This window comes from Amphibalanus amphitrite, unplaced genomic scaffold (genome assembly GCF_019059575.1).
Source record: "Amphibalanus amphitrite isolate SeventyFive unplaced genomic scaffold, NRLGWU_Aamphi_draft 000188F_arrow, whole genome shotgun sequence".
In the NCBI taxonomy this organism is placed as follows: domain Eukaryota; kingdom Metazoa; phylum Arthropoda; class Thecostraca; order Balanomorpha; family Balanidae; genus Amphibalanus; species Amphibalanus amphitrite.
The window spans coordinates 724,326-749,039 of NW_024881683.1; the positions used below are offsets into that span (position 1 = coordinate 724,326).

The following is a 24,714-nucleotide window of genomic DNA, read 5'->3' on the forward strand; positions in this document are numbered from 1 at the left end:
GCGGACCGGCTCTGTATCAGCACAGTTCCGCACTCAGTCAGCGTTACGCCGCCGGCCGTCCAAGGTTTTCACACCATTGTGGCACGCAGATAACAGCAGAACGTCGTGACAACGGCGACATACCGTTATTCGGCGTACTGGGAGGGCGGGGTGGCGCCCTGACATGCAGATCCCGGCACCACCGGAGCAGCCTCCACCGCGCTGTGTGACCTTGGTGTGCCCAGGGAGGGTGGAGGAGCCGCATGAAGCCCCCCCCCCCCCTAGGTGGTGGATGGGGACGCCGGGGCTAAGGGGGGGGGGACAAAGGAGGCGTGGCATCTGATCGAGCATCGAGCACGATCAAGAGGTCGGCGGCTGCCGTGGGGGTGTTCATGGGGAACGTTGAGAGACATAACGGGTGAGAGAGCTGTTCACCGGGAGCGCCGAGAGACACTAAAACGGGATCGGAGTGAGGGGACCGGGAGGAGTGAGCACTAAGCAGAGCGCTGGAGGGGTCAGGGGAGCGGCGACAAGCCGAAGACGGGTGACCAGCCCTATATGAAATAAGTAAATAAGGAGGCCACCTATATACTGCGCATGGCATCAACACTGAGAGAATATGTATGCCACGCACGGTTCCGGAGTACAACAGCGCCCCAGGAGAGTACGAGGCCGCCTCGCATGAAGGCGGACGAAGTCGAGCGAACAGGAGAGGAGGCTCGATTGGACGAAATCGGGACATAGTGGATTTATCAGGGTGGTGACAAAACGAACAGAGCGGCGGCTGCAGAAGGGACGTGGCCGCTGTTGGGAGGTGGGGTCGTGCCGGAGCCGCAGTCGGTCCATCTGACCGGACTGATGACCCACACAGATACCACCCACATAGAGCCACGGTGACGGGTAACGTCCTGTGGCCTTGTACCAGGGGGGGGGGGATCGGCTGCCGGGGGGAGGCGGGTGAGATAAAACAATTATCCATCATGGATACCTACTTCTTCCTGGACTATATATGCTTAAATATTTTCAACAGAAAAATAATGGATGCATTCAATATTCTTTTTTAATTAAGAACGCATATGACATTTATTGTATAAGTACAGGTAGATACAATAGGTAGATTAATAGGGTATTTATAGCCTTATTGAAGAAACTCTGCCAATGCGTTTATCAAAGATCAACGATTCTTCATTGCGGTGCCAGACCGCAAAAGACATAGATCATGGATGAGATAAGTACGAGCACTGAATATGAAAGGTACGATACCTATATAACCGCAGGTAATTGGAGGTTTCATGCTTTCGTAAGAAACCGGTTACTCCGAGCGGAAAGGGTCCGTCTGTACCTACAACTTGTCCACAGTGCAGCTGCCCCCGCTTGGAGCAGCTTTCCCCAATCCACATCTTACGGAATGTTCCCATCGATATGCCAGGCACGCAATGCCATCTCGGTGGAATTCGTTGCTGATAACTTAAACCCGCAGCAGATTATTTGAAATCTCCGTATTTGGAGTACTATTTTATCCGTGGTGGTGATCGTATATGTCCTGCAATCTGCAGTCCGACAGCAACTCATCATATTCGTATTCCAGCTTCTCCTGCCTGTCAGTTGACGCATACGCCATAGGATGTCAAAGTGACCTCTACCTTTTGCAGTGAATAGCAGCGGGAGTGACCTCTCGGTCACTTTGCCGATGTGTCGGCGGCGTTCCGATCCTAACTGTACCATCCCGTCACGATCGGACCCGTCCCGTCACGCGGCGGCCCGTCACGCGCAGCGCCAGTGTCACGGGAGTCACGCAGGTCACGAGTCACGCGGAAAATGAGGACACATCGCCACGCCGAGCGGTAACTCGTGGCGTCAGGTGGGACGAAGTGGTGCCGCTGGAATTCACAACAGCATTCATCGCACAGCAGCGCTCGCCGATAATTGGGGAAACCGTATAACTCGTCTCTAACAGCTGCAAAGACATTGTAATGGGTGCGTTGTGTCTTTATATGGTGAGAAGTGTTAGAAGTGACTGGGGAAAGAGTAAACAGGGCTTGGAATGTTGATGGTTACATGTTGATGATAATATTTTAGAAAGTAATTATGATAGATCGTTTATGATTGGACACCTTGCTATGAAGCTGATAACTGACTCGGAATTGGCTTAAGGTTAGCTGCGAATTCCCCTAGTTAGCCCAGAGAGAGTCCGAGTATCCATGCCCGCCCACGCTTCGCCTTCTGCCGGAGAATACGCTGCCGGGAGGACGCAGGCCGTGTCAGAGGGCGGGGCACGGCGCTGCCGATGAAAGTCCCCGATTGCGCAGTGCACCGTGACTAGATGACTGGTCGACCCGCGGCGCCTCTGGAGGGGTGTTCGAGACCGAGGGATAGCAGCTGGGTCACTCCTCACCACAATTAGCCACACTCAGCCATCCAGCACTCACATTTCTACTCGCATGGACAGCCATATCAGATTACGGCCAAAGACAAATACGCGGGAGCATCAAAGTACATCGTGATAGGAAAGGTACGATATCCGTCCCAAGTACGATCGCCGTAATGCCGTTGCTTAACTATGTATATCCGTAGGTCAGTATTTCCCCGCAGTGACATCATTGAGTAACATGGACATCTAATGGCGCGGAACGAATACAAAAGAGAAAAAAACAAGGTGAGGTAAGAGCAGTCAGTTACGGAAACGACAAGAACAACTGGAACCATTTCCCCTGGGAATTTTGCATAATATCGCCTAATTAATTGATGTAGAACTTGATACCGAACCGTCGCAGTGCTTCCTGGGGCGACGAATCTATAGATACCGCATCAGTAAACCTGGGACACAGCCAGCACATCATAGCTCTGAAGGCAATGACTGGGTAATGTGAGCGACGAGCGTTGTCCCACGGTGCGAGCTATGAGCCGTGCCGCTTCCCAGCCGAGCGTGCCGCTGAATGACACCCGTTCTGTGGAAGTGACGCCGCCCGTCTATCTAACTCCGCCACACTCGGCCACAAACGGCCGCGCGGCCACCGACAAGACGTTACGAGGTGCGTGGAAGCACGTGGTCGTGCAGCGTGACAGGACCACGTCTTCTTCAAACCGTACTGGTCGTCTTCTTTAAACCGTACGAATCAGCGCCCACATCGTCGTATCTATTTTTATTTTTTACAAATTATCTTTGGCCATTTGAACTTGCAACACAGTCCGGTTAGCTGCACAACATCCTACACAAAAAAGCACGATGTCAAAATTGTCCAGAATGGTTCTGAAAATAGAACTTAGATTTTAACTATATCAAGACATGATTTTCTATACGCATGGGCTGGCCCATAAACATGCCGACCAATCTCTCCTTTCGTAACACAGCAGTGTGTGTATTTCGGTGCACATCCCAGCGCTGCCTACGAGCCACGGGCCACGACCGGGAAGAGCTCTGGTTGCCGCAGGAAACCGCTAAGAGCTAGAAAGTCGGCTGTGAATCGATAACCTCTGGCACCTGCCGGCCACACCGGCAGACGCGAACAAAGCTGCCGCCGAAACACTGGGCTGTTATACTGCGATAACGACCGAGCTGAATGCGCCATGGGCTCGCCGGATACCGACCGGCGGTGAGTGGATACGCCGGATACCGACCCGCGGTGAGTGCAGCGGGAGAAACGCTGTCAGCAGACACGACCCGGTCGGTCAAAGGACATGGCTCACCCCGACCTGGAAACACAGACCGGATAACCGGCGCGGCGCGGGCGGGAAGCGGGCTACACAAACGGAACGAGGAGGAACGTATAGTCTGGTGCATCTCAATCAGAAGTGCATGAAGCTGTCTGCTTTGGAAAGGAAGGGAGGTTGGGCGGAGAGGCGATCCTCAGTCCTGTGGACAGGTGTGACGTCACTGTTATGCCATCACAGAGGGCCGGACGGACCGTCCGCGGCGGCTGACCGCGCTGATGGCCGCTCCTTTGTAGGTGGTGTCCGCGATCACAGCCAGACCGGAGCGATGGGACCGAGCCGGTGGCAAAGTGAGTCACCAGTGATCGCCCAGCCCGGCCGGCCAAAGCCACCACCAGCCTAGCCCGCCGTGTCTGCCAGCACGAGTACCCGCCCCATGGGCGCCGTGGGACCAACAATACAATCGTCTCTGTTTACAAATGAGGTGAGTGTTACGTTTACAAGCATCGTGAGTGGGAGTCATTAATCTTCTCGGTTGTTCTCATGTCATCTCCCGGTGTTTGTTTTTTGTTTGTTTCTTTTTTCGTGTTCAATGCGTTGAACACAGGGAAGTTCAGGGGCGACAGCCGACAATGAGTGTATAAATGGGAAATGAGCATATGAGTGATACACTCTGTCAAAAGTTTATTCAGTCCAATAAAAAGCGTTTTGACGGAAAATTAGACGAAAAAGAGAAACGTTTTCGGAAAATGTTTAAGGTTTCTAGTGTATCGAGGGTGCTGCTCTTTTCTTATATTGAAATACTAAATTCTCGGCAACAACTTAACTTCTCTATACACCAGTAAGTATATTACAGGAACCTGTTGTGTGCCTTCTCCGGGTAGAACGACATTCATTGGGGACAGTTGCCCGCGGCCGGGCGGTGCAGATCAATATATCACGTGGCCCCGTGTTTGTTTCCATGGCGACGTCTAATACACAAACAGGCGTGCATAGGTCGCCGCGACAGATATGACGACGTGAAGTTGTTGATGTCAGTAACCAGTACCACGTGGGAGGCCGCGGGAGGTCACACGAGGTCAGCGGGGTCAGGGGCCGAGGGAATGGTGGCAAGGCCGAGCTTAACGCCGACGACGAGACATACTCGTTTACAAGCGTGTGAAGGGGTCGCGAATGTGGGGCACATCTTGGAGGCACATAATTGTGAGACATCTTGCTTGAGCTAGTGAATACATCCATAGTCGAATTTCCAGCAAAGGCTGACACAAATAAACAGCGTCTATTTAAGGGTGACATTTTTAAGCTGACATTTTTGATCGTTTAATTAACGTGTCAGCTTATGCCAGCACACATAAAACGTTCCTTCAGACATCTATTGACGGAGCTCATCAGCTCGACTTAGCGTTTGTTGCGTGGTGCAGGCTTTGCCTGAATAAACCAGAAACAAATGAAGAGGTCCGTATAACTGCAACCATTGACTATCACACAAAACATATGGTGACGCTTGCTAACCAAACTCGCATAAATGAAATGCTGCTTATACCTATGTTGGCCATTGCAATAAATGTTTGGCAGCATTATTCCGACGGCATCGCAGTTCAATACAAGCCGGGTGGGCATCGCAAGCCTCATTCATTATGTAGATACAGTTCATCCTTTCAACTTCTCCAAACCCAGTCCGGTTCTTTACTATCGGAGAAGCTGGGAGAAGCTTCGCCCGCTAATGCGCCACTTCCAGTCAGGCCCGGACTGGGCAGCATCCCGCCCCGCCCGAGGGGACTACGCTATACTCACTCACTGACTGGGGAGCACGACTGCTCGCTTCAGAGCCACCGCCTACCAACATCGACAGCAGAGCAGCGCTGATTAATGCCCTAGAGCTATCTCAATGTGAGAACCCGCCTTCTTCTTCATGGACCCACGCCTTGCATGGACCCGACGCCGGACCTCACGACTGTTGAGTGTACGCCCGGCACTCCGTCTTAACCCTTGGATTCTATGTGTTATCAATATGGTCATATTCTCTCGCCATACCCATTGTCTAGCCAGCCGTTTGAGCCTCCTTCACCCTCCAGTCTCCATTGCAGCCCATCCCGGCGCGTTGCAATCCGTCGGCCACTGAAGGATGCAGCACTGCGGGCGGAGTCGGGCTGTCCGAGACTGGCAGACAGATCGAACGGGCGGCGGACGGGCGCCAGCCACGCGTCCCGGCACGGCGGAGCTGGTCGTACCGTTAGCGCTGCCTCGGTGGTAGCTTTGTGGGCCGCCGCCGGGCGGGCTGGCAGACTGTGCGGCGCGGGCGGACCAGCGAACCGGAGCGCCGCTCCTCGACCACGGCGCTGACTGCTGGCGCGGCTATACCGAGGGTGGCACAGATCGGCAGGAGATGAGGCCGACAGACACCGCTCGCCGCCCGCGCCAACTGACAGATAGCGCTGACAGGCGGCTGACAGATACAGGTGACAGGCGGCTGACAGAGGCAGGTGACAGGCGGCTGACAGATTGTCTGGCCCAGATCTGTCACTTTGGAGGCAGTCGGAGCCATCGCCGCCATGTAAACGACCGAAAAATGGACACGCCCGCTCGCATTCCAGGGCTGGCCACCAACAGGTGACAGCGACCGGCAGGGCTCTCCGGACAGTGCCCGGAACAATACGATTATCCGACGGAGACGCCCTAGAACGCTTCGAGAAGGCAGTTTTATGCACAAATATTCAGCAGAGGTGTGTAAATCTGGGTGCATCACTCTAATTAACCCAATGACCGATGAGTTCTGGAATTCGAGGCGCACCACTCACAGCTATGGGTCATTGGGTCAGTCCCTAATCAGGCGCGCGGTACCGCTGCCGCCGGTGGGAGGAGCGATTCGCCCCGTGGTCAGCGCGAGTCGGCGGCGACGGGCGGGCGGCTCCCGGGCCGCGGCCCACGCCCGGCAGGACGGACGGACCGCCCGCCCGCCTCTGCGGCCGCCGCGGTCACCCCGCCAGACCGACCTCCACACGACCTCGCCCGCGGCCGGCCGGCCGGTCGATCCGGGTCGATAGGGGCGATCGGGGTCGATAGGCGTGGAGTTCCTGATCTACTGAGGGCGGCTATAGGGGCGGCTCCTGCCGACCGTTTGCCGCAGTAAATGCGTTGTTTGTTCGGTGTTGTGGGCGCCGCCGATGGCCAGAGATTGCTGGCTGAGGCCGTTGGCCCAAGGACGGCTAGGGTTAGTTGCGAGGTTTAAATGCGCTTAATGCGCCAAAATGCCTTTTAAGGGCACACTGCTCACACAGCTTAAACTTCTTACGCTTATTTTGTATTTTTTCCTCATTCTCATTTAATTTCCTTCATTGCCATCTGGCATCTGCATAGGTAAGAGAAAGGTGAGGCTCTTATCTGACACATCTTGTTCGGTAATCAACTGGGGAATGCTGGCTGCACTGGCTAGTCAGTGTTCAGTGCCCATCCCGCTGAGTTTTTTTAAGGAACTAGCACGAAATGGCCATCCGGCATCCACCATTTGTTTCAGCGTCTGGTTTATTTCACACTAACCCGGTCACGCCTCCAATGCGTGAAGAAAATCCCTTACCCCGCACGGTACCAGTGGTTGCGCACGGCACCAGTGCAGTTGGCACGATCGTGTCCCCACGTGGCGCCTCACGACGTCACGGCCCGTGGCCACGTGAGGAAACCCCTTCTGACGTAACCCGCGCTGACTGGGGCTTTGTTGCGGAAGAAACGGAGCTCCGGCGGCCAGAAGTAATTGCTAATTACCGACCGAATGCCTTTAATCAGGCCACCCCAGGAGACTTCAAAGGCCGGCGTGGCCAGGCACTCGGGGACTCCAGCGCTCTCTGCATAAAATATGAGCTGCATGACAGGCAGAGGTGCCGGCGACGGCGAGTGCGAGGGTCTGATCAGCAGCGATCGCACGACTCTCTCACTTTCATCTGGGGGTCGGACAGCTAGAGACTGTCATCACTGGTGATCAGTGATTGGTAATCAGCGATCATTTCCGCTGTCACCGCCGCTGATCAGTGACTTCCTAATGCCCACGCAGACCCGGGACGGGTGATCTTTTCACCTGTGACCGTCCCTGATCGGTGATCACTTCCCTGTCACCACCAATCAGGGACTTCCTAATTCCCACGCCGCTGATCAGTGGTCTTTTCACCTATGACAGTCTCTGATCGGTGCTGGTGATCGGAGAGATGGTGGCGCTGGTGACCTCTCCGTCACCATCCCTGTGTCACCATAGCCATTAGCCATCGGTCACCCATGAGCCGACGGGACCGATACACAAAACAGGCCCGATCACGGCGGCATTCACCGGTGATTGCCGTTTTCACGCGCGTGCTCCGACGTCTTATCAGACGTCGTCGGTTGTGTACAAGGCGTCGACGCCGTGACTATTGACTTGCTAATTTACGAGACAAAGCGGAATGGATCTCCCGGTCGTGTGTAACGTTCAATGAATTTGTTAGTTTCTGAGGGGATGACGTATATTATGGATGGATCGGTGACGCAAAACAAAATTGGGCGTGATTTATGATTAAATCTAATGAAACTCAACATCATGGCTGCGTTTTCATTTAAGAGTAGCATAAAACAGAACATATTGAATGAGTGTCGAGCCACATACAGATCCCTGGCTGATTCACTGCAGTGCCATCGCCACACTAACAAAAGACATCGCACGATCACCCATTCCTTCCCGTTCTATCTTCCGATCCAGCTCCACCAGACGGCCGCACCCCTCCATCTACACGGGGCCCTGTCGGTGGTAACACCGTCTCTACTCGGTGTCCCACTGACCGCGGCAGGCCCCCAGGGCTCGCCGGCGGCCCCAGACGCGCGGCGGAGATGATTTGTAACTGGTTCAGGTGCTGGGCCCAGCCGGCGGCGCTGGAAGGCGCAGGTGCGTGTCGGCAGCACGCGTACAATTTCCATCTCATTGTCTGAAGGCCCGGGCCAGGGCTCTCCTCTCAACCAGCCCCGCCCGACTGGAAGATGTAGGCAGTACGCGCCGCTTGGTAATGGAGACAGCGAGACGCGCTTCGAAAATCGGCACCTAATGCAGTGTTGATTGTTTGTCGCTGGTTTACCCATTCCCCATCCACACCTTACACGATGTGAAAACGACCAGTACAATAATTGCATAACTATCACTCCAACCAACCACTTCTGACTTTGGCCGGCGAAGACAATTCAGGGATGCGGAGCCGTGGAAATTTCAGACGGCTCCGGCTCCGGCTCCGGCTCCGGAGAAAAAAATCGGCTCCGGCTCCGGCTCCGGCTCCGGGTGAAATGTCATGGCGGCTCCGGCTCCGGCTCCGGCTCCGAGTAAAATGATCCGGCTCCGGCGGCTCCGGCTCCGGCGGCTCCGGCTCCGGCTTCTACTCAGTACATCCCCTATGCGATCAATTAAATACGGGTGGAAGAAAAAAGGCGATGGGATTGGTACACGTTGCTTCTGTATTTGTATAACAAGGCTATTTTGAATACCACATTGTTTTACGCCTTGTACTGTCAAACCGAACTAGGTAAATAATTGTTTCCTCTTAAGAAAAGGAGCCGGAGTCGCTCCCTTTTTTGACGGCTCCGGCTCCGGCTCCGGCTCCGGGCTATATTGTTTTACGGCTCCGGCTCCGGCTCCGGCTCCGGGCAAAATATGCCGGCTCCGGCGGCTCCGGCTCCGGCTCCGGCTCCGGCTCCGCATCCCTGGAAGACATACTAAAAACATATTGGTTGATGACATCGACGAATAGCCAAGAGTTATTCGCCTTCCCATAATTTTGGAGTGTGAGCATAGCTACAATCTCCCATTAACGAAACCGAGAAAGCACGAAAACACGATCCACTCTTGCTCATCATTTCGTTTGTGTGTCGTGCCTGACCACCGTGTTCTCCGACCGTAAAATATCTGTCGGAACTCTCCCAGAGTTTGACAGGCCTCAGCACCCAAACGTGACGGTTGGACGTCCGTGACAAGCCGCGCCGTGAACGCCGTCACTGACAAACTGCTCTGGGACCACCATCAGGGACTGGGTGTTCCAGGGCGGACCAGGGAGAGGTTAGAGCACCCATAGTTCGCCGACCTCTCTCACTCGGCCCCGGCCCGGTCAGCCAGATAGAAATCAACCGGGGCTCAATACTTTTCTTGCAGTGAAAGCCCAGACGCTGCAAGATCTTCGAACAAACAACTTGCCAACGCAAGAAGCCTCGTGTTCACTCGTGTAAGCAGCCTCATGGGTTCTCGAGAATCGATTGTCGTCATGGATTGATAGAACATCTACCAATTATTGCACGAGACCTTTGCTATCAGCACTCAGCAGCTACGACCAAGACAGATAATTTATAATCGTATCCTGGAAACAGCTTACTGGCAGCCTAGCCTTGACAACTGGGTATTATTCTGCCTCTGCGGTTTCATAACTGTCGGCAGTCACGGAATGGGCCATCAGCGACTGTATAAGTGTCAAAAAGAGTGGCTCGTGTGGCCAGCTTCAGTAGCCGGTGTTTATAGCCGCTGAAGTAGCAGCTGCAATAGCAGCAGCAGCAGCAAAAACGGATTCAACACACAGCGACACGCGACAGGGAAACTGCGGCGTCCACGCGCTGCTTCTTTTATCAGGCTTAATTCGGTGCATTATCATGTGCTGTTGCAAGATGTCACGGACTTTATCATGAATGCAATACAGGGTGGGGTTGCCCATAAGATTAGTATATTCATGGAAACAACAACGACAAAAAAAAAACTTGCACCCGCGAACTGCTGAACATCCGAATATGTAAGTAAACGAGTAATATTGGATTGGAAATTAATGTGTCACAACTCGTGAAACAGGTTAACGAAACATGCACGAAAAAAAACAAAGCGATCTAATCATCACGCTAAAAGCTAGCACCGTTCAAAACCAGGTGCGAGCAACGATTTCTCATAAAAACAGCACACGTCTGAATACAAGACGCCACCTGGCATTTCTCTCTCGCCTAATAACCAGCCAAATGGCGGTAGTCTGCCGTTCCCCGTTCCAACAATGCAACGGCGCTAATCAACTCATAGCGGCGACGCGGCTATGGAAGGTTAGGACCCTGCCCGGGCGCCACTGAACGTGACCGGAGCAAAGGGGGACGGGGGTCGGAGACAGATAAATCACCCCGCCGACAGACGCGGGGCAGACCCTGACTAGGGGTGGTGCGAAGGGGAGTGTAGGAACGGGCGCGCCGCTGGCAGGAGAGCCGAGAGGCGCGAACGGCAGTCGTCGACTGCGACGGACGGCGAGTGGAGCAGAGAGTGGGCGAGAAGGGAGCCAGGGAAGCTGTGGGGAGTACCAACGGCTACAAGGATTCTATGGTCAGGCACACTAACGCCGGCACGGCAGGTGAGGCGTATCGAGCACGGCTCGGGGGTACGTACAGCGGAGTGCGGTTCCTTGGCGGCGACACCACGAGGATGGTTGCCCGGCGACTGACGCGGCGCCACCATGAGGATGGTTTCCCCGGCGACTGACGCGCATCTATTCAGAGGCATGTTAAGCGCACACGCAATCGTAAAGGAAACCGGGGAGCCTGGTAGGCACGCTTTAAAGGGTCGTGCAACGCGGCACCCCAACCTGCGACGCGATACACACAAAACACCTGGTTCCGGCCACCCTACAACTCATGCACACACATCAGGTCCGCCGCCGGACCCCTCGGCTACTCTGCAACTGCAATGCGTCCGACGCCCCGGCTACTCCGCATTGCACATACATCAGGCCCGCTGCCGACGCCTCGGCTACTATGCAACTCACGCACATACATACTCATGCACGTGCATCAGGTCCGCCGCCGACGCCTCGGCACGCACATACATCAGGTCCGCCGCCGACGCCTCGGCACGCACATGCATCAGGTCCGCCGCCGACGCCTCGGCACGCACATGCATCAGGTCCGCCGCCGACGCCTCGGCACGCACATGCATCAGGTCCGCCGCCGACGCCTCGGCAACTCTGCAGTAGAGATGTCCTCGGATATAACTTTTCGGTATACCGATACCATACTGATACCAACTCGGTACTTGCTAATTGATTCCTAATGTGTTCGGCATTTTGTTGGTATAATGCACCTTAGGTTGGTACTTGGTTTGGTATCGGTATTCCGATTTTCCGTAGTCGACGTCCTACTCTGCACCGCACATACATCAGGTCCGCCGCCGACGCCTCGGTACCCACACGCATCAGGTCCGCCGCCGACGCCTCGGCTACTCTGCTGTAGAGATGTCCTCGGATACAACTTTCGGTATACCGATACCATAGTGATACCAACTCGGTACTTGGTATTTGATTCCTAATGTGTTCGGTATTTTGTTGGTATAATGCACCCTAGGTTGGTACTTGGTTTGGTATCGGTATTCCGATTTTCCGTAGTCGACGTCCTACTCGGCACCGCACGTACATCAGGTCCGCCGCCGACGCCTCGGCACGCACATGCATCAGGTCCGCCGCCGACGCCTCGGCTACTCTGCAGTAGAGATGTCCTCGGATATAACTTTTCGGTATACCGATACCATACTGATACCAACTCGGTACTTGCTAATTGATTCCTAATGTGTTCGGTATTTTGTTGGTATTATGCACCCTAGGTTGGTACTTGGTTTGGTATCGGTATTCCGATTTTCCGTAGTCGACGTCCTACTCTGCACCGCACATACATCAGGTCCGCCGCCGACGCCTCGGCACCCACACGCATCAGGTCCGCCGCCGACGCCTCGGCTACTCTGCTGTAGAGATGTCCTCGGATACAACTTTCGGTATACCGATACCATACTGATACCAACTCGGTACTTGGTATTTGATTCCTAATGTGTTCGGCATTTTGTTGGTATAATGCACCCTAGGTTGGTACTTGGTTTGGTATCGGTATTCCGATTTTCCGTAGTCGACGTCCTACTCTGCACCGCACATACATCAGGTCCGCCGCCGACGCCTCGGCACGCACATGCATCAGGTCCGCCGCCGACGCCTCGGCTACTCTGCATGTAGAGATGTCCTCGGATACAACTTTTCGGTATACCGATACCATACTGATACCAACTCGGTACTTGGTATTTGATTCCTAATGTGTTCGGTATTTTGATGGTATAATGAACCATAGGCTGGTACTTGGTTTGGTATCGGTATTCCGTTTTTCCGTAGTTGACATCAATACACTGCACTGCACATACATCAGGTCCGCCACCGACGCCTCGGCTACTCTGCAACCCACGCACACACATCAGGTTCGCCGACAACGCCCCGGCCACTCCGCAAATCACGCACATACATCAGGTCCGCCGCCGACGCCTCGGCTACCCTGCAACTCATGCACATGCATCAGGTCCGCCGCCGACGCCTCGGCTCCTCTGCTACTCATGCACACACATCAGGCCCGCCGTCGTATAGCCTCAGCCACCCCGTAAAATCTGCAGCGGCATGGGTCGAGAATATGGTATGGCAGGCATGGCACGCGCCACACCAACTTAAAAGATGGTATGGCAATGCCATACCAACTTTTCAGGGTAAAAGCTACGAAATTTAAGGATTTCAGTTTGATAAGAATAAAACACGATAGTATTGTTTCGAGCAACTGGCGCCATACCAACTTTGAAACAATTCTCCACCCATGTTCGCACGTACATGAGGTCCGCCGCCGAAGCCTCGGCTACTCTTGCAAATCACACACATGCATCAGGTCCGCCCCCGACGCCTCGGTTACTCTGCAACGGCACATGCATACATCAGGTCCGCCGCCGACGCTTCGGCTACTCTGCAACTCACGCACACGCATCAGGTCCGCCACTGACGCCTCGGCTACGCTACAACCCTTGCACGTAAGTACATCAGGACCGCCGCCGACGCCTCAGCTACTCTGCAACTCATGCACATACATCGGACCCGCCGCCGACGCCTGGGCTGCACTGTAACCCCTGCACACATCGGGTCCGCCACCGGCGCCTCGGCTAATCTGCAACCCATGCACACGCATCAGGCCCGCCGCCGACGCCTCGGCTACTCTGCAACTTACAGGCGCCAGGTGCGCCGCCGTCACCTCGGCCCTCTGCAACACGGTAGGCACTTAGCTTACTAAAGCGCATTTTAGTGACATCAGAGCCTGAGTCGATCGCCGGCGACCTGGTCACTCGTGGAGGTTCACCGCCGTACCGTACAACACGGAACGCAGACCATTTAGTCACGCCGGTGATTCGATCGGAGTCTGGCAGGCGTAGTTCAGACACGCTATTGTCATCGCATAAAACATCTTGCCACGAAACCTGACACGAAACCTGCCTGGGAGCCGCTTCAATAGCGAGATAAAGCAGCACTTGTTGACGAGGCAACGTGGCGGGGTTGGTTAGATGGGATAATGCCCCTTGTCAAAACAGACCACGCATTTCGAGAAGCGCTTCCGAACGCAACCTGATGGACATACGCTGCCGCAGAAACACATCTCAGCCAGTCACCTTGGAGGCTCGGTTTAGCACTTAAGGAGTCTCTTTGTAAAAAGGTCTCAAAGTATTTTCTAAGTGGCCGCCTCCGTATTTCTGCAAATCGACATACGCATACATCCGGTCCGGCGCCGACGCCTCGACCACTCTGTCTACACTACACACCTGGTCCGCTGCCGACGCCTCGGCTACTCTGTCTACACTACACACCTGGTCCGCCGCCGACGCCTCGGCCACTCTGTCTACACTACACACCTGGTCCGCTGCCGACGCCTCGGCCACTTTGCGCTTAACACACACGCACACACACACACACACACACACACACCCACGCACCCCCCCCCCCCCACACACACATACACACCCGGTCTGCGTCATGCATCGGCTGCTCTGCAACTCGACAGGCATCTAGCTATCGACAGACTATGAACTTCTTTCGTCCAATGTCTGCAACACTGGGCTCAACGGTGGCAGACGAGACCGAACGAACAATCCGCACACACTGAGAAAACAGTTTCTCCATTTTGGGTCTCAGAGATCAGTTTCGGGCTAATGTCCCCGATTCAAAACAGATCACACATTTTGAGAATATTTTCTGAGCAACGCCATTGATCGCAGAAACAGAGCTCAGTCGGTACCTATTTTCGGTGTCAAGCTTTTAAAAATTAGTCTCACTATGAAACCAGTTTCCAGTCCGAACCCCAGTTTCGGTATCGCTTGAATCCAGTATTCGGGTACATGAGCCCTTAGGAAGCCTTACTGAAACCGTTTTAAAATCAGACACATTTGAGGCTGGTTTCTGCGCTCAATTGAGTCTTTATTCAAACTGCTCTCAAAGTGTATTCTGAGTGCAGGAATCGAGCAAGCACAGACAAAATGCATGCAAGATCATGCCCGGACACAACTACACCGACTACGCCGCTGCCTGCCGGCTCCCCAATCTCGAGACTCCGAGTAAGCGTCGCGACACTGCAATCTGCGGCAAGCTGGCAGCCGACACTTTCGCGAACCCTGCCCACCCACGGTAACCCGTGCGAGCAGCTGCCAAATGTGAGTCCCCACATGCGCTGGCAAGGCAAAGTTGTCATCCCGCAGGCCAGAACGGAGCGGCAGAAAAGTCATCGGCGCCCGTGCTCACAGGCCTCATGAACAGCACGTGATTCTTAGGTAGGGGTAGGTGCGTTTAAAGTACGCTAACAATGCACCGTTCCTACTTTCCGTGAGGCGCTGTGCTTTGCGTGCGGTGCCATCACAGCACCGGAATCTATGCACAACCTTTTCTACCAGTCATTCACGGCCACATGGCCATACAAACCTCATTTATGTATGTGCGGTCGTATGAGCACGTAAACCGGGTCCGCCGCCGACGCCGCGGCTAAGTTGCGCGCAACATAGGTCTACGGGACCGCTGCCGACGACTAGATAATCTGCAGCACGATATCAAAGGCGAAACCAGGCCACGGATCCCAGATTCGCGGCATTCCATTTTAGCCAGCACCGATGACGTCGGTTTAGGCGCCGGGAAGCGTGCCGGGCTAAACATCACAACCCCGAGGCCGTGAACACGGGGGTTCAAGACCGACACGAGGACAAAACCATCGGATCGGACCCCCCCCCCCCCTCTCACCGCAGTGTGTCCAGGCATGGCTTCACACACACCGGAATATCAGCGAACGACACGGCAGGGCCGCCGGGAACCACAGTCGCCCCCCCCCCCCCCCCCAAGGCCGCCCGCGCCGACCGCCAGTCAGAAAAGACAGCCATCGGCGGAGCCAGAGCCGGCCGCCGGCCGCTGGCACAGCCCCGGCACCGCCATGACACCGGACCGGCTGATGAGACAGTCAACGCCGGGGCAGCCGCGGGCCCGCCTGCCGGTACTGTCCGCGGGGCCACAGAGGTCCACAGTGGGGCCGCTACGGTCCTCAAACCGGGCGACAGCGGCGGGACGGGCCGCCCGCCGCAACCTGATACCAGCCGACGCCGCACGACCCGGCTCTCCCGCTGGTCCCCCGGCGGCCACGAGAGGCAGACGACTAACGAACACCCCGAACACGGTCACGTTCCATTAGTGGGTCGCGGCGCCCCCACGCCGGTCGACAGTGAGTCACTGGCGGCACTGTGCGGGGAGTAAGGGGTCCAGTCACAGCTGACGCAGGACGGGAGCCGACCTTGGGGTGGAGGGAGTCCCTCGCCGCCCCGGTTTCACACTAACTGGTTCGACCCAAACTCATTTTTAGGGGCCGTCCTACCCTACAAACGAGCCGACGCGAGTGGTTTCGGCCGCTGACAGCCAACTGAGGCGAACGCTTGGTGATAGTGGCGCGGGCAACGGGGGCCTAATCCCTGGTGAGCCGTCAGCCGTGAAAGCGTGCCAGCGCCGGCTAGTTGGGGTCAGCGCGTGATTATCGCCGTGACGGTCCGGTGATCGTGGTCCGCGGACCGCGGTCCAGGACCACGGGCGGAGAGTCGTAATGGAATGCGGACTGGAGCCGCCGTGCGGTTCGCTTCCGGATCATGATATATAATTAACCAGGCTGGGCCTGGGTCATACGAGCTGTTCTATAATGGGATCGGATGGTACTGGATAGTACCGAAATCTGCGGACAATCTGAGAGCGGGCGTGGTCCTGGCCGGTGCTCCCACACCTCTCTGATCGGTCCACTGCGCCCGGCTGTGCCGCCGCTGCTGCCGGCTCGTATGGCCGCATACGCTAACGGTGCGGCGGTGGAGCTATGTGTACGGCGGCTCCCAGCGACTGGCGCTGTGAGCTGCCCATCGACGCCGGAGCGTCAGCTGGTGCCGGGGCTCGACAGACGGACAGCACCGACAGATGTCCGACGACACCGCGCCGCCGCCGCCCTGACTCGACCCACGCGCGGGCGGGATGGCCGTCTTCATACGAGAGGTGCTCGGAAGAAGTGGCGCGAGCACCCGGCGACGGCCGAGATGGAGAATCGCGCCGTCACGGGTCATCGAACATAAGCTCGGCGTGTGTCGGATCAGAATCAGGGCCGTTATGGTTCGGGGATACACCACCGTTATCTGGTATAGTCCGTCCTCCCGCAGTCGCGGCCTTGCTGCGCCCCGGCCAGCCTGAACCTGGTTTCCTGTAGTCTCTGTTAACTCGTCTGGATTGCACCGAGTTCTTCCTGCGACCACGATGTGCGAGGTCGCTTTCAATGGGCGTGGGCCGTCCCTCTTTCCCAGCTCTATCGCATCAACGACCATTCTTCCCGACAAAGCGTTCGTACGTCCCTCGAAAGGTCGTTCGTGCACGTTTCCTAAGATCATACGTGCACACCTCCTAAGGTTGTTCGTTCACCCCTTTGAAGGTCGTCCGTAATCCCACGCCGATGACCGTCCCTGACTGCACCCTTCCAAGACCTATCAAGGCTGCACAGCACCCGCCGGCGCCCGGGCCACGCCACCCAGACGAGAAATCGTGCAAATCGCCGCCCACTGCGTGACCCGGGCGAGTTTCGGCGGCTGAGTTAATGGCCGGTCCCGCCCGGCCGGCCGCCGCAGTGGCCTCGGGGCAGCCCGGGGTACGGCCGGAGAGCCAGCCGGAGAGCGGACCCTCCCTCCGCGTGCAGAGCAGAGCTGCAGGAAAACGACCCCGGCGCAGGAATGGGGTCCGAAGGTCGTCCAAATGGCGGCGCGGTGGGAAAGCAACGAGACGCTGAGTGCACATTAGAGCGAACAATGAGCTGAGTGTTACAGCGCGGCGCGGGTATGGAGCGCTGGGTACGATTTGGGATACCAGGCGGCAGGCGAGCTAGGCAGGTGGAGAGTGGCTGCAGCGGACGACTGCTGTAGCAGGATTCGGTAGGAAGGAATGGGACTAGTGATCGAGTAGGCATTACGGTGGGCTTAAAAAGGAAAAGCTGCATGTGGTTATCTATCGTGATAAAACAAGTCATGAAGTGAATACGGAAACAACGAGCAACACTTCCGCAATTTGATGAGTGACATCATAGAAACTCCAGGACATGTGAAACGAGGATCGATTCTGAGATTGTCGAGTCGGCCATCTCTTCTTCATCTAGTCATGACTAGGACTGGGACAATCTAATAATGCATGCTATAAAAATACTAATTATTTGCCTAAAACACCAGCTGATAATTGATAAAGTAGAGGCCGCCCAAGTTTCCTTTCCTTATCTGGAGCTGTGAGCGAATCTTATCCTTATCTTCTGCGATTGCTAATAACCCAGGCCGCGCTTTGACGGCGACATTGAAGGACGAGATACCTATCGGTCTCAGCCGTCGCATTGGCCATTTTACTCACACTAGCTCACACGATTGCGAGGTAATTCCAGAAGAGGCAAATGACACTTTAAAGATAGGTACTGTGCGTTGCCTTCCTTCTTATTCAGCCCAGCCAGTCAATTACCGACATGACTGCTGGGAACCAAGACACTAATCCCCCCTCCACGCCCGCCTGTGGCTGCGTGGACGAGATTGGAAATTACCTAGCCATGGCTTGGCTGCGTTCCCGTCCAAGACGACGCACAAACAGTCAGGGCCCGCAGTGGCGGCGGTCCTATCTCAGCAGGTGATCGATGAACGATTTGAGCGGAATGGTGATCGGTATGCATGTGCTTACCTCACTGATTTGCTCCACCAGCTGCTCCTGTGTGTGCATGCTGGAAGCGTCGTCCGTCACTGGAAGCACAGAAAAGGGGTCAGTGTCAGGAGGCAGCGGGGAAGCTGCGTTTGTTTTGTCGCATTGACAGTGGATGCTTATACTTCTGAGCATCTGCTTGCATTACACTTTAGGGGAGCACAGAACGAAATAAGTAACGAGACGTGAGATGTCTTTATTTGTATAATGCCTACCATGCATGTTTATTGATGTGCCGGCTCTGGGTCGGCGCTCTGCAGATGCCCCGAGGGATTGACCCCGTTCGTAGGCCGCCGTCGGCCTCAGCGGGCGGTACGGACCGGCCCAATTTGTCCCGGCTCGGACCGGCCGGATGACCTCTGACCCTGCGTGACGCCGCGCCGGCGACCCCGCGTGGACCGCGCCGCGCGGCAACATTGCGTGCCAGCGCCGCCCGGCCGGCCCACAGCGGGCCACTTTTCACTTCCTGGCGCGCCGGACACGCGGAGCGGCCAGCGCTGACCTCGGGTCCTCCGAGCGACCCGCCCGGGCCGCCGGCGTGGGTCGCCGGTGGCGGACACAGCCCACAGCACAGGGCGCGCCCGACCTGCGTGACGCCTATCGAACCCGAGCGCGACACAAAACACTGAACAGCGGGGACGGGCCGCCGAGCGGCGGCGACTTTTTGCCTGTTAGCGACGACCAGGATTGGAAATTACCAAACAATGAGAAGCTAATCAGTCGAGATATGAGCGCTCACGAGGCGGTCATGAATAGCAGGAAGCCGGCGTGTTCAAATTCGACGCGCGGTCTTTGTTCTAGCCGGCTATGAGCTATGGTCCGGAAAGCCGCTGTAAACACGGGCGAGCCCCTGGCATACGGAGCGGTGATTTGTTCCCGGCGCCGGACAGCGCCCAATCGCCCTGAATACCGCTCGGCGTGTGTGTGTTCAGCCGCCTGCCTACCCAAACAGCAGCCGTCACGGTCGGGCGGCCTCGCGGTGCGGCCGACTGAGACGAGGCCACTAAATAAGCTGCCGCCGCTGCAGCCTGCAACTGGGCCGCCGCCGGATCAGCGGCAACGTCACCGGCCGCCGTCCTGACCGCATGTCGCGACGACAAAAGTGTGCCGCTCGGGTCACAGCTGCCGGCCGGCTGACCGGCCCACGGACGGACCGGCCCACGGACCATCTGACCGGCCCACAGACAGACAGACAGACAGACAGACAGACAGACAGACAGACAGACAGACAGACAGACAGACAGACAGACAGACAGACAGACAGACAGACAGACAGACAGACAGACAGACAGACAGACAGACAGACAGACAGACAGACAGACAGACAGACAGACAGACAGACAGACAGACAGACAGACAGACAGACAGACAGACAGACAGACAGACAGGCAGGCAGGCAGACAGACAGACAGACAGACAAGCAGCCGTACAGACAGGCTAACCAGCCCACGGACCAGGCAGGCCGGCGGACAGACTGACTGACCAGCTGACCAGTCAAACAACCACAGTCAGAGGAGCAGCGCCTAGTGGAACATCAGGAATGGGCTGTGGGACGTCCGAGTCATCACAAGGGAAACAACTGATGACATGTCAGCTCATATGACACACTTTATCAAATGCTGACAGGCAAGGTCAACTATTAGGTAGTACAGCGAGCTGCTGATATCGTTTTATAGCACATCACACCAACTGAAAACAAAAGGACCTTTCCTGACCGTTCAACCAATCAGGCGACTCGACTCACAGTCCGCTGATATTAACCCCGGATCACTGAACAGCACAGCGCCCCGTCCCTGGCAAATCACCCGAGCCGACCGGGCCGTGAAAGCCGCATTCCAGCCCCGCCACCCCCGCAGCAGACAGACACTGCCCTCCCCCGCAGCAGACAGACACTGCCCTCCCGGGCACCGAGTCGGCCTATCTCCCCTCCGAGAAAGGAAAGCCGGGGGCACCGGGCGTGTTTCCGGGTTGTCTGCCCTCCCAGACATCCAGGAAAACGTCCCGTTCATGAGCCGTATCGGGGGTTCTGACCCCACCACCAGAGCAGAGCTAATGCTGTCGACTCGTACAGACACGGCGGAAAAGCGCAGCCAGAGCAGGTGTATACTTGATCAATGGCTGATACTACAAGGAGTAGTGCGTGAACAGCACATTCCACGGAACATTCTTACATTTCACTATCTCCTATTTAACTATTTCATTGCCAAGGGTGAAGGTGACATAGTGCGGTTTTCTTACGCTTCAGTGAAGCGTGCAAGTGACCACAAAACAACAGCATTCCTTTCGAGCACTGTCATACAAATGCCCTTCCCACCTGGCAGAGCACCCGGAGCCTGTGCCGTGGCCCACGCCCACCCTCGCTGCCCTGACCAGTGACCGGAGTGGCCAGTAAGCAGTGAGCAGTGAACAGTGAGCAGTGACCACTCACCTGACAGTCCAGAGATGCTGGAGAAGCTCAGCTGCGATATCTCCCTCTGCAGCAGCGGCGGCTCCCTGTTCATGGCCGCGCGGAACACCCCTGCCGGCGACTGGGGGCCGACCACCGGCGCGGGGACCGGCTCGCGCGCCGCCGGCCGCGGAGAGGAGGCGCACCCGTGACCCGGCCGGGTCACCAGAGCCACCGACGAGCCCGACATGTGGACACTGCACCTGTCGACAGGTCAGGGGCAGGGGTCAGTGCACGGCCGTGACCCGCCCCAGCACGTGATGTACCGTGGGACTGCGCTCCCATCTGCTCTGTTTGTCTGCACGGTTGAGTGACCCGCTCTGTTTCTTTGTTCGTCTGTAACGCTCCGGTGAGTTTCCGTTTTCAACTATCGCTGTCACGACTACTCGCACGGTTATTCGCGCGGCGTCTCCCTGTAATCAATCGAGAATTTACCACCGCGGAGTGCACCGATCGGACCAGTGCAGCCGATACTGCCCGGCCGCTGCACTGTCGATCCGCTCAAAGATACCACCGCCACGTGTCTTACGGTGCCCGAGAGGCTCGTCGTCGTCGTTGTTCCCTCCAGCCCCCTAGGGGGCGTAGCCGATGAGGCTCAATTGGGCGCGGTAGCCGGCGGCCAAGGCCGCCACCGCGCCGTCGTCCCTTGCCATAGACGCTTCCAGGTGAATATTACCCAGGCGCCGCAGGCGGCGTCCCGCCAGCGCCGGGCATCGGAGCAGGACGTGCTCCAATGCCCGGCGCTCCAATACAAATGCTCCGGCGCCCGAGAGGCTCGCCGGAGCATTTGTCACCGCAGAGACGCGTACCATCTATCACCGCAGAGACGCCCGGCGCCGCCGCCGCCCGTCAAACCCGCTCCTGCAAAGCGGCCACATTCCGGTCTCGTGCGCCGTGACCCGTGCTTTGACTTTCACGGTTTCACGGGCAGCGCCGGCGCGGCGGCGGCAGGGACCGCATTCTGTCACGGGGCGGGCACAGGTCGGCCGGGTAAGGCCACCGTCTTGACAGACACGCACTAACTACGGCGTCGGCGACAATCTCAGCATACACGGCGCTACTGGTCGACTGATGCTCTCTGCCCCGGTGATCGGTCCAGCCTGCCTGCTGTCCGCTGGCGTATGCGGCCTGTATCCTGTCCGCTGGCGTACCGTGCTGGACGGAGCGTGCCGGGCGGTGGCTGGGCGGGTCAGTGGCCGTGGCTGGTCGCCGGAACCAGCGCACTCCGTCCGCCCGCCGTCCGTCCGCGGCCGTCACAAGGTCGTTGGACGCCGCCGCCGCCGCCCCGCTCGGCCGGGTGGCGGCGGCCGGTAAAAACCTTCATTGGTCGCCTCCGCTGCCCGTCCGGCGACCAAACGATTGTGCCAGATGACGCCCAAAAAAGGAAACTGTCCGATGTGACCAGAGAGAGGTAAAACCTACACACAAAAATACACAATGGATGTTCGATTGGCCGCAAGGCCGCATGTCTGGTGTTCGCTTGCTATGCTGTCACGCAGTCTCCAGCGCAGGGTTATGGTTCTAGCCGCGCGTTGGAGTCTCCCCGCGGGATCTTTCATCTAAAATATCTCCGGTCCCACTGAACACACTCAGGGCCATTCACAGAGGGCGTCGTCGGAATGTCCGGTATTACGGTTATTATTTTCACATTCCGGATGCGTTACGTCCCACGCGGGACGCCCTCCGGGCACAGGTACTGTAACGGTGCTGCTGGGCGGCATGGCGGTGCACATGTGCCGGTGAGTGACGTGTGGCTGTAAGCGGTGTGATCGTCCGCCTCGGAGGACGACACCGGGTGGGCAGGTGTATCGTCTCCTCTTTAACGCCTGTCTGATTCCCACATGGCACTGGCTCCGTCGTCGTGCAGTACAAATTTATTTGAGAGGCTTGCAATTCCCTTACAACATATAGTCTTCACTGCTCGGGGAGGAATGGGTTCAATTTGGAAGGGATGGGATTTGTCACCGGCTGATGGAATTACTTGGCTTTAAACCCCAGGGCAAGGCCTTCCCATGTTCCCATTACGTAACCGTTCGATGCCAAGGGCCCTATCCCATCAGAGAAATAAAATGCAATTCGAGCGTGAGTGTCTAGCTCCCACTGGTCCTTAATCTAGCCATTCATTACTCCCTTTCACCCGCACACGCGTCATTGATTCGGTCATGCATACATCTACGAAGAACATTCGGCTAGACAAACCGACCCTCCCGTTTCCATCTAATCCCTCCAGTGGCGCTGAATCGGCATAATTATATCCCGAGGTGAGTTTATGCCCTGTTCGATACCTATGTGCGTATAAGGAGGTGTTAACCCCTTTAAATCCCTGAATCCTAAGCAAATTGGCACTGGGTGTCCTTCTGACCCCATTTACGTTATTACATCTCTTCCATTGAAGCTACGTTTCTCATGCGCTCCCGGCCACTGCCTGCTCTTCAATCGCGTGCACTGCCACAGTGCATACATTTCCATCGACTACCTCTCTCTCGCTCGCGCGCACTGCCACAGTGCGGATAATTTCGCCCAAGCTCAAAGGAAACAACGGTTGTACGCACCTCTGCCGGTCTGTCGACTCGGTGTTGTGGGTGGTCCGGTTGTGCTTCAGTTGAGGGATAAGTTCCTAAACGATAATACTCTCGGCGGAGCCCTCCGCGAAACTATAACTCTGTGTTTCTTCTGAACACCTCGGCGGAGCCACTCCGCGACACTATAACTCGGCAACCTTGCCCTCGTTTATCGCTCTTACACTCTTACATATTAGCCCTAGCCCTTCAAAGTCCGGTCGACACGGACGGCTAGCCGCTCGGTGCCTTTGCTATACTTCATGGGAATACGCAGTAGAATTCATCGAGTCACGGAATACTCATTTCCCATCTCGCAGTGATCGACGGTGTCAGTAGAGTCAAAACAGGCACAGGGGCCTGGCTCGAACCAGCCTCTCTCCGGCTAGTTGAATTGTCTAGGTCTCTAACTTACTGTGTTGTAGTATGGTTTAGGCTAGTCGCGTCGATATATGGCACAATCATTGGGGGCAAGATAGTGAATACAACCTAGAGAGGGAGAGAGAGAGAGAGAGAGAGAGAGAGAGAGAGAGAGAGAGAGAGAGAGAGAGAGAGAGAGAGAGAGAGAGAGGAGAGAGAGGGAGTGAGAGAGGGAGAGAGAGTGGGAGAGAGAGAGGGAGAGAGAGAGACAGAGAGGGAGAGAGAGAGAGAGAGAGAGAGAGAGAGAGAGAGAGAGAGAGAGAGAGAGAGAGAGAGAGAGGGAGCGAGAGCGAGAGAGATCGGAGTATAAGACAAATTGTCAAGAGGTGGTCCATTTCGATGTTTCCCCGCACTCGCTCAGTTTTGGCTAGGTATTCACGCCCGTTAGGTAAATGTCGCCCTTATCACCCTTGTCATCACTCCTGACCTTCCTTACACTCATGCCGTTAAACTTTCAGGGTTTTATTCACGCAATACACCTAGGAGTAAAATAAACCAAATTCAAGCGCAGACCTCATGATCTACAGACGCACCCTCGCTTCGATTTTGTTTCAAAACAAACATCGCGCTATCTGTTACCCAA

At 56.2% G+C, this 24,714-nt stretch overlaps 1 protein-coding gene across 1 annotated transcript in view; it reads right to left on the reverse strand.

Moving 5' to 3' along the window:
- Nucleotides 1-24,714, reverse strand: part of LOC122384390 (myosin-M heavy chain-like) — a 61,876-nt gene that overhangs the window by 14,098 nt on the left and 23,064 nt on the right. The window contains exons 2-3 of the mRNA XM_043371767.1: nt 21,136-21,356; nt 18,690-18,748 (exon numbers count right to left, since the gene is read on the reverse strand). Coding sequence (XP_043227702.1) covers nt 18,690-18,748; nt 21,136-21,343 — 267 coding nt within the window. The 5' untranslated portion in view covers nt 21,344-21,356. The remainder of the gene's footprint in view (nt 1-18,689; nt 18,749-21,135; nt 21,357-24,714) is intronic.